Source organism: Sphaeramia orbicularis, chromosome 19, assembly GCF_902148855.1.
Source record: "Sphaeramia orbicularis chromosome 19, fSphaOr1.1, whole genome shotgun sequence".
In the NCBI taxonomy this organism is placed as follows: domain Eukaryota; kingdom Metazoa; phylum Chordata; class Actinopteri; order Kurtiformes; family Apogonidae; genus Sphaeramia; species Sphaeramia orbicularis.
In genome coordinates, this window is record NC_043975.1 from 27,559,529 (window position 1) to 27,570,336 (window position 10,808).

Sequence of the window (10,808 nt, forward strand, 5' to 3'; positions counted from 1 at the left end):
TTTCTGTTTCAGATATAATAACCATCAACTTTAATCTGCGCTTTTATGAACATCTACACGATCAGTGAATTAAATAAGAAAATGTGATTTTCACTGAAAATTTGCAAAATACAGAGGATGATACTACAGTAGATGGTGCTAAATCACATAAGAAAAGTTAAATAGAGAGAAAAAATTATTTGGGAACTGACATAAAAATCCCACTGGGTCTTTATGGGTTAGTAGTGACATACGTTTCCAGTCTTTCACAGGTACTTTCTGAGCTTGTACTGTGACCGTCTACTCTTTAAAACCTTTTAGTTCCTGAAACACATAACCAGAAATTTTGAGTTGGAATGTAAGACTTGTCAATATATTTGTTTACTGGTATAAAAATAATGATACTGGTTTAAAGAACAATACTTTGTCACGTGGTTTAGTTCACTGACATGCTACTATGTGTAACCCTCTGCTTATCCACATCCAAAACATTATACCCATCTTGCAAATGACTCTAAACTATTGCACCTTTCAACACTACGCAGTTTGTCTGGCAACATATCAACCCATGTGTTTAAAATACTGCTGGATATATTTTCCAAATCTAGAAGCACAGTAATAGCACATAACATAGTTTTATGATTTAACTGTGAAAATCCTACTTTTATTTTTTTTATTTATTTTTTTTTTGGGTAGCTCACCATTCCCTTAACACATCTTGATTTTTCAGGCTGAACTTTAAAAAAAATTACCAAAATATTCATTTTTGCTGAATGGCCTTGTGGTGATATACAATTTCTGGATGTGAATTCAATTTAGTCTGTTACAAAAAAAGCATATCATTCAAGAAATTAAAGTCTTTGGATTAAATCAGATTTATCTCTTAGGATAAAATACTACATTAATCCCTACCAGGCATTCCAGTTTGACAAGTATTTATTTAGGGTTTTTCCCCCCTCCCCCACACATCTTTAAACTATAAAATTAGACTTTAAAAACCATTGAATAATCAGGCACTGAGTCTTGGTCAAACAAATGAGAGGGAGTTTGTTGGGTTTTCGGCGATGGCACAGTGACTGTAATCACTTTAAGGCAGCGTTTCCTTATGTGGATCAGTTATTTGTCTGCACACGTCCCTGGGTCTGTTCTGCATGCACAGGTTCCAGCCGTGATGATAAAGTGACCCACGAAGGTTCCTACTGTCCCACTTGTCTCTGTTGGATTCTCTTCTGGAGGAGGTTCCAAGCCTTTAATACCTTTGATATAAAACACAGAAGCCTTATCGTAAACTACATTCTTTATATTTTAACATACAGAATTCTTTACTGCGATACAGACATGTGAAGCCATATGAGTCTGACCTGTTTCCGAGTCACTTCTACTTCCCATAGTGTGCTCAGAACCACATTGGCGTGTTCTATTTGCTTGGAGTTGGACCACTGGCTCTGCAGCCTGCGCAGGGCGTCTTCTGTGGTCACACCGTCACGCTCTGTTATCCGTAACACTGCCTAATGGTGACAAACACAAGGATTTGGTTCATTGAAGATTTGTTTTCCTGTTTGTAAGAGTTAAGTTGATGAAGTTCCTTTGGCTTTGGTGCCCCTCTGTGGTAGCATGTGAAACTGTCTTTAAAGACCAGACAAATTCATGACTCCAGGAATTATTTTCTACATATAGAAAATACCAGCATCAGATTATTTCTAAAGATTTAATTTAGGCTTTTAATTTGTGTATTGAAAGATGATGTTTTCACTTCTATTCATCTACCTTTAAAACTCTAGTGTATTAAAAAAACTTTCACGACTCACAGATCACGCTTTTGACTGTTCCCCGAGTTCTGACACACTTCGGAAAAACAGCATTTTCCTACCATGCACCATGGTCATGGAATAATCTTCAAAAAACTGTAAAACTACACACATTCATTTCTATTAATGATTTTAAACATATCATGGAGAATGCAGTGAAGGAGGAATGTCACTGTTTGTCTTGATGCCATTATGGATGAATAGTAGTTATTGTGTTTTATTGCTTATTGTGTATTATGTACATGTTTTATGTTTTTTTGGACTTTGTATGGCTGCTACCTTGGCCAGGTCTCCCTTGTAAAAGAGATTCCTAATCTCAATGGGACCTCCTGGTGAAACAAAGGTAAAATAAAATAAAATAAAATAAATAAACCGTTATCTGGCTGCACTCTGTAGCTGTTGTTTTAGTGCAGCATACCAATACAGATGCATAAAACCATGAATAAAAGTTCTAATTGTTTGTTTTATTTCACACCATACATCTTATAAATGTAGACAAGAGCCTGAACTAAGGACAAAAAAAAAGTAAAAATTAAATAATACAATGAAAATAACCAATCAAACACAAAAGGGAATAACTGAAACTAACAAATTCATAACTACATTCAATGCATTTCTGTTTTTTTTTTTTTACTTAATACTATCAACAAGCATTTTCTGTCTGTATTATCACTCACATCTGTATACGGATATATCTTCAAATCCAATATACCCTTCCCTTTCTACATAACTTCGCTTAGATCTAGAGGTAAGTAACCCATTAAATGCTACCAGATTTGGCTTTTTTTTTTTTTTTTACATTCTATGACGGCATAAGAAGTAAAGCGCCTCAGTTTAATTCCATTTAAGAACTCTGCACACGTTTTACCTCCTCCTCAGGGATGACGGTGACCCAGACCTCATGGACCATATCTGTCCATCCTGCCTCCAAGAGGACTGCTGCATCCAACACACACACCTGTTTACCTGAGAAAAAGAAGATGTAATTGGGAAAAGTTTCCTGAATGAGAAAAAAAGATTTAAATCAAGCGGGTACAAAGATAAAGGTCATGGGTATAGAATCACAATAGCAATACGACAAAGGAAATTATTCCTGCCTGTGGCCATCAAACCGTTTAACTCCATCTTAAAACCACATAATTAGAATTATACACAACATTTTTACACACTTACATTTCTTCAATTATCATATTGATAATATATTGTCTAGTACATATTGTACAAATTGCTGTTCTAATTTTGTGTCTTACTAGAGTGTTTTAATATGTATATTTGGTATATATTTACATAATTTCTTTTTCAGTTGTAGAGCTGAAACAGATTAATCGCCTCAAAGTGATCCAAAAACATCACTCAACCACAATTCTTCTGAATCAAAGCTTTTTTTCCTTCATTTCTCTGCTGTTAAACATTGGTTCCACTGTTGTGTTTCACACGGACGCTTATTGTGAGGCACAAAGAAGCTTCAGTTCAGGAAAACTGCAATAGAATATTTCCCTTCAATCAATTCGAGTCGATTAATGGAATCGGGAATTTTTGCTTAGGCTTCAAGCACCTAATCGATTAATTGGTTGTAGCTCTATTCTGTTGTATTGACAATTTCTTTTCTGCTACTTTTTATTATACTTGACTAACACCCAATAATTTCCTCCTGGGATTAATAAAATATTCTGATTCTGATGAAAAATAACTTCTTACATGTATACATTGACATGAGTTTTTATACTAATCAAGAAGTGCTGGGATGAAAAAAATTTAAAACAAAACATTACCTTCTTCTTTGGCTTGGTTGATTCTGGTTTTTACCAGCAGTGCAATCTCTGGCCACACGATGTCCGTCAGAGCTTTTAATCGCTCCTGCATTGAAAACAGCATTTCAGTAAGTTGTCATTACATTGCGGTAACATGCATATAGTGAGGAAATAAGACAATAAGGATTTTTAAGATGATAAGTCTACCTGGTTTCCAAAAACTTTCCTTCCCAATACACGCCTGTTAATGGTTTTATCTTCATTTGCAATATCTAAAAATGACCAAAACAAGAAGGAAAAAAGGAAGATAAGTGTCATACAGAATAGTGTTCAACATGTTATCTAGACTAGTAATCTAAATTATGTTTATATACTATGGATAGTATATCTTTTAGGTAAACAGAAAGTTTCAAAACGTATCTATTACTCATATTTAATATTGGACATACACTTTTCTCTCCTTGTTTCATTTAATGCCATACTATGTTTTTAAAGCAGTATCTAACAGGCCCATTATTAAGAATTAATGTAAACAAAAGTGTTTACCAGGTCAAAATAAACGTAAACATTTTGATCACATCGTACATAAACATAAGGAGTGAGTACATAGAATCTTTGAAGTACCAGAATATACTGACAAGATAGACTGGTTTTATCATATGTTACGAATCACTGACTTTTAAAGTATGAAATTTTGACCTTAGTATGATACCCCCATTAGTTTGTCATTGGGCCCATCAAAAACTGAAGAGCCAGAAGGCATCCCATCAACTTTCATCAAATCAAAAACAGTGACGTGTGAGACATCACAGCTCTGCCCTTTAGTTTCTTCACTGCCCTCATTATGTCAATCAATATAGTGTTTTACATACTAAAACAGAGAAAGCCGTATAATTCTCCCTTATTTCATAAAAATAAGATACTCTGTAGATGAGATATCACAAATGGATGGATAACATGTCAAATAACAGCCCAACACTTACATCCATTATATGTTCTGAAGGTACCGTGCATTCTTACCTGACCCAAATTCTTCAAGCACTTTGTGGTAGGCTCCTGTACCGGGCTGGTACACCTCATGGCCCAGCTTGTCACAGTCGATCCTGACTGCACCCAGGGCTTCCAGCTGCTTGGCGATGGAGCTCTTTCCACTGCCACTGCCCCCCGTCAGACCAATCACATATGGAACCGGAGGGAGGTGGGAGGCATCCTAACACAGGAGGACAGGACATTGAGTACAGATACAGATACAGAATATGATAATCAGCTCAAACTGTATTAAAACCAAAAATAACAATAGCTGTTTCCATGTCTGAAGGAAAGTTGTTGCAAAATTGAAAATGCAAATTATACAGGGTGGGGAAGCAAAATTTACAATATTTTGAGGCAGGGATTGAAAGACAGTGCATGACCAATTAGTTTATTCAAAGTCATGAGAATTTATTTGCAACAAGACAATTTACATAATAGAAAATGTTTTTATTCTATGTGTCCTCCTTCTTTCTCAATAACTGCCTTCACACGCTTCCTGAAACTTGCGCAAGTGTTCCTCAAATATTCAGGTGACAACTTCTCCCATTCTTCTTTAATAGTATCTTCCAGACTTTCTCGTAATAGTTTTGCTCATAGTCATTCTCTTCTTTACATTATAAACAGTCTTTATGGACACTCCAACTATTTTTGAAATCTCCTTTGGTGTGACGAGTGCATTCAGCAAATCACACACTCTTTGACGTTTGCTTTCCTGATTACTCATATGGGCAAAAGTTTCTGAAAAGGTATGGATAATAGTGTTAGGTATGATTATGACATCAATATATGTTTGGTTTCAAAACAATTGACGTAGTGCCTGCTGAGAAAAAAACAACTAAATGTTCATGGTAAATTTTGCTTCCCCACCCTGTATGTTTTCTATAAACTGGGTTGGAGCAAATAATTTAGGCTTAGTTGTGTCATCAGAGGGTGGCGGTGTACTCTATAGCCACTTTCACACAGAGATCCCGGAAAAAAGGCGTGATGGTGAGCCAACCTTTTTTTCCACCATTGACTGATTTCCACAGCCAAGCCAAAGGAGTAACAGAGGTGAGACAGACAGGACTTTTACACAGTGGACCTGCGTTCCGGAATCAAAGGCGCGGTGACGCAGCGCAGCATATAGTGCACGTATGGAGACACTGGCATGGATTCTGTGGCAGCCGCCCCAGGTGCCAGTGAAAATGGGATGTAGCCGTGCACTTGCGGCATCCCTGGCACGAATCCATGCCAGTATCTCCATATGTGCCCGCTGTCTGACGTGGGGTCGCTGTCATCAAAACGTCACACCTTGGTTGCGGAATGATGAGATATACTTTATTGTCCCCGGGGGGAAATTTGTTGAAGGCAATAGTGCATGGGGGCTGCAACGCCATACAGAGAATATAGTACAAGCAAGAAGACATCTCAGTGCAGACACATAATAATAAATAACACTGCAGACACGTGACAGCAATACTATGACATGGGATACTGAAACATGGGACAGGATACAGCACCAGTAGATAAATAAATGAAACTATTGCACGACCCAAAATCTATACCAAAATATGTAACAATATCACAAGAATTAAAGCCAAAGTGATTAAAAATATTACCAATAAAGGATGAGACACCATTATCAATAAATAGAGATAAAATGGGATAAACAAATAAATAGTAACCAGCCATTTTCGCAGTAACAAAGTAAGTGGTCGAGATTTATTACGAAGAGAGATGGAGAAGGGGAATGAGAGGTCTTCCTTTTACATAGCGTTCCGGAATCATGATACCACCTTTATCACGGCTTTGTTACTACCTCCAGAGGAGTTACAAGGCCGCAATAAAGGTGGGACGAAATAATCCCACCATTTCGTTTACACAGACGTCGTTTCAGAATATTCCCGTAACAGAAGTGCTGTGTAAAACGGGCTAATGTTACACATGGCTCTAATGAACAGAGTAGAAGAAACAGAGCATTTGGTTATTGTTTTCCATGTAAAATAGTTGTGATTTTTTCATGGATGAGACAGAGAAATGATTTAGTTTTGTCATCACAAACTACTGTATCAGACATGCACTTAATCTTTATCAGAACAACAGGAAAGACTGAATGAAATGAAAATGAGCATTAAATATGTTTATGGAAATTCCCCTAATGAGGAGAGGTGATGAGAATGCAACTTCATGTTTGAACAGGTAAAGAAAAAACAGCTTCTCAAACAAGTCTGGCCTGCTCAAACGGAAAACAGAACTGTGAAAGATCCTATGTAAAAAATTTAAGTCACACATTAGGACTTACTTTGGGAGGGGTAAGGAGTGTACCAAGCAATCGGGAGCGCAGACTTGAAGAGCTGATTTTCTCTTCCTCTGTATCAGTGTGATGAGCATCTTTTAGCAGCTGGATCTCATGGAGGACGAGCGCTGGAAGGCCCTGGTTCAGAGAGAAAAATACACAAAAAATCAAATATGTATTACTGTATACTGTGTACATCACATACACCTGGAGACAGGATCAAATACGCAGTAAGACTCATATCCTCTACAATTTTTCTTCCCTAAAATCTGTTTTCTTTCAGAGAGACACAACAAGGAGCCAAAGCAAAAGCTTCTGTTACACATATAATAAATTTATTGACTTACATTCTCAATACGTTTCTTGTTGACAGCCTCGCCTCCTTTCCTGGTCTCCTCGCTGACCACAATGCATTTCAGGTCAGGGTCCACCACTGATGCCCCGAAGGGGTCATCAAGGGGTACAATCTCTACCTGCAGTGAAGGTTTGACGTCTATGAGAAATTCTTGTAGTTTCTGGACCCGCAGAGAATAGGGCTCGATCAACTCCTTCAACACTTTTTCTGCAGAGAGAAAGAAAAAGGACAGGAATTCTCAATTTGTCATTTTTTCCAATTTCACATAATGCCCAGCAGATTATACACAACACTTGATGTGTTGCATGAATTGTTACCAACTGCAGTTTATTTTACAATTTAGTAAATTAGTTATTTTGTATGATGGTGATGAAAACGTCATTTCTCTCAAACACTTTTAACTAAAAGTCTTTTCCTTTTTTTTTTTAGACAAATACACTTCTTTCAATTGGCTTTTTTAACTTGTTTTGTTCAGAACTTCATTTCTGTACTGTATTGTATTATTTCAACTGTGTTTTTACCTCTCTAAGCTTTACCCCTGAGTTATACTGAAAAGGTGAAAAAAACTTGAATAATTTAATAGTGACAAAAACTTCTCCCCCTATTCAGACCCAAGCATCACATGGTAACCATATCATCAAATACTCACTTTTCAGCATTGCTTGGTCACACACACCTATAAGGAACCTCCTATTGGCAAGAAGGCACGAGATGTTGAGTAGTGTCTTGTGGGCCCCATGAAGCCGATCAAATGTCCCACCAACTACCACATCACTGTAAGTCTCCAAGGGTTCCGCCTTTTCTTCAGCATTTATCAACTCTTCCTTGTTCTGCTGCAGATTCAATAGTTGTGGGTGAAGCAGCACTGAGGACAGGGTGGGGCTGCAGACGTAGCAGTGGCCTGTGTACCTCTGCAGACACTGTGTAACTTGATGGGACTGCCCTGGGTCCTGCACAGGAAAGTCTGTCAGAACAACCTCTGGGGAGTGGGAAAGAGATTGTGGGGTGGGGAAGGGGCAGTTTGGAGTGGTAGTCCCACCGCAGGCTGCTGACTGAGCATGAACATTAGTCAGCAAAACACGAACATCCAGGTGACCGCATACATCCGCTGCATTGTTGTAAAGGCGGGTAATGAGAGTAGATAGATCCACTACTGGTGGGATGAAAACTGGCCGAGGCTGGCTTCCACTGCCCAGGTTGAGCCCAGGGTGGAGGTGGACGTACAGTGTGCGCTCTACCAGCTGAGCAGCAGAGCTGAGCACTGGAGCGATACGCAAAGGGAGGGTGTGCAGAGGAGATGTCAGCACAAGGATGCCAGTGCTGAACAATGACATGGTACTAGCCTGTTAGCTGAACTGTCACAGGATCTGAGAGGTTGCTGTAGGGGGATGGGAAAAGACAGAGACATAAGAAACAAAACAGTGTTAATAGATGTTCATTCATTTTTCTGAACCCGCTTTATCCTGACTAGGGTCACAGGGGTCGCTTGGAGCCTATCCCAGCTACATAGGGGCGAAGGCAGGGTACACGTTGGACAAGTCGCCAGTTCATCGCAGGGCTGACACATAGAGACAAACAATCACTCTCACATTCACACCTATGGGCAATTTAGATTAACCAATTCACCTATCAGTGCATGTCTTTGGATGGTGGGAGGAAGCCGGAGTACCCGGAGAGAACCCATGCAGACACAGGGAGAACATGCAAACTCCACACAGAAAGGTCCCACCCCCTCTAACCCAGGACCTTCATGCTGTGAGGCACGAGTGCTAACCACTGCACAACCGTTAATAGATATAAAACCTCCAATTCTATGGTGTCACAGATACTTATTATTTATACTTTTATTTACATGGAGCAGCCATGGCCTAGATCGCTGGAGAGTCGGCTTGTGACTGAAGGGTTGCCGGTTCGATTCTCTGGACTGGCGAAGAGTTGTTGGCTGATGTGCCCTTGAGCAAGACACTTAAACCCCCCCCCCCCAGTTGCATGACATGGCAAGCCCACTGCTCCTAGCATGCAGTGTGTGATTCATGATCTAGTGATGGGTTTAAAGCACAAGGCAAATTTCAGTGTGTGGTGCATGTTTACATGTGTGACAAACTACTACTGATAAAGTTTCTATTCTATTTCCCCATGGGGGTAGACTATCTATCTGTCTGTCTATTTACTTTTTTTTTTATCTGGGTAGATTGTCTTTCATCTGGATCATACTATATCCATTTTTTAGTTCCTTTAGTGTCCCATAAACTCCAACAAAGTCCAGTTGACACAAACACTTGCATTGTCTTGTTACACATATATTTGACTATTGCATGACTTCAGTGAAACTTACCGTGATTGTAATTACTCATCTACTAACTCAATTATGCAATGTTCAAAGACAGCCTGATGAGAGCAGAGGTCATTTAAGCAACATTCCTGCAGTGACTGTGTGCAACCAAATATATTTGACTGCAAAAAGGAAATTATTTACAATGGCAGACTTCTTGAATGATTTGCCTGCTGAGGCTGCAACTCGTGTTACATAGTGACATTTCAACACAAGAAGCATTGTATAAACGTTTGCGTGCAAACCCTTGTCTCAGTCATGAAATTGTGACCCCATTATGAAGAAAAGATGTTAAAATGACAAATTCAGCTGCAAGTCACAGAGGAATGTGGTGATAATACATGTGTGTATTTGTCCATCAACAAGGAGTGACTGTGCAGCCCATGTATGTGCCTAACCATTATACTTGTCACCCTCAAAACCAGTGAATAATAGCTGAGACTTTAGATCTACAAGTACTGGAGACCTGATATCCGTCAAGAGTGACCGACTACCTGTCATTGGTTGACAGCTGAGTTACTAGCTAGCTAAGCTATGTTTACATTCACAATCATAATCGCTGCAAAAATAAAAGAAGCATGGTAAACTGAAAAGTGGTCATAACGGGGTTTGATAGCAGCAATAATGACGGTGGTTTTCCCTTGGATAATTATGATCTAGACAGCTGACAGGATATGTTGTTAAACATTAGGTTGTGCGGCCCAGACAGTTAGCAACTGTAAATCGTCCTTAACTAGACTGGAAACTTAGCATAAGCTTACCTATGCTTGTTCAGTGATGTTTAATTCTGCTGAATCATGCAACACGGTAGCAGAACTCTTCACATGGCTCCAGAACTCTTCGTTTTCCTGATAATATGAATCCAAGAAGTGGCATAACCAGTCCACTCCTGCTCAAATGCCCAAGCTCCTACTAGTGGAAGTCACTCATACGAAGTAGGATTCTTAAACCACGTGACTTTTGACTCGGAACGTGATTGGTTGAGCTAGCCGCTAGGAAATATGGGTTATGTAGTCCCGGGTGCTAGTGTTTTTCTGTAATGTTGGCGTTTAATATACAACCTTGGAAACAATTATCAGATCAACTTTGTTTTCTGTACAAAGTTAATACAGCGGCCTTTCAGCATGATCTTTTCATATTCTGCTCTCGGGATATTCACTAATTCTTACTATCGGATATTCTCAATGTGTTATTACTGTGAAAATTGCCTTTTACTGTCATTCATCATTGAATAGTTTACCTCTTTATTGGATTTGTAGAGCAAAAATGTCATGTC

At 38.9% G+C, this 10,808-nt stretch overlaps 1 protein-coding gene across 1 annotated transcript; it reads right to left on the reverse strand.

The window, feature by feature from the left end:
- Positions 1 to 670: 670 nt before the first annotated feature.
- coasy (CoA synthase) lies at positions 671 to 10,462 on the reverse strand. Its single transcript, XM_030122286.1, has 10 exons — positions 10,294 to 10,462; positions 7,850 to 8,578; positions 7,193 to 7,407; positions 6,852 to 6,983; positions 4,559 to 4,748; positions 3,746 to 3,810; positions 3,560 to 3,644; positions 2,656 to 2,753; positions 1,341 to 1,487; positions 671 to 1,235 (listed from the first exon to the last, which is right to left on the reverse strand). Exons 2-10 carry the CDS (start codon positions 8,532 to 8,534, stop codon positions 1,176 to 1,178), a joined length of 1,677 nt encoding a protein of 558 aa, XP_029978146.1. The 5' UTR covers positions 8,535 to 8,578; positions 10,294 to 10,462; the 3' UTR covers positions 671 to 1,175.
- Between the last annotated feature and the right edge of the window lie 346 nt (positions 10,463 to 10,808).

Excerpts from the sequence above, each read along its gene's own strand:
- coasy (XM_030122286.1), bottom strand. The coding sequence starts at position 8,534 with ATGTCATTGTTCAGCACTGGCATCCTTGTGCTGACATCTCCTCTGCAC. Across the intron at positions 3,811-4,558 it reads GCTTGAAGAATTTGGGTCAG|ATATTGCAAATGAAGATAAA; the intron begins GTAAGAATGCAC and ends GGTCATTTTTAG. Across the intron at positions 1,236-1,340 it reads TAGAAGTGACTCGGAAACAG|GTATTAAAGGCTTGGAACCT; the intron begins GTCAGACTCATA and ends TTTATATCAAAG.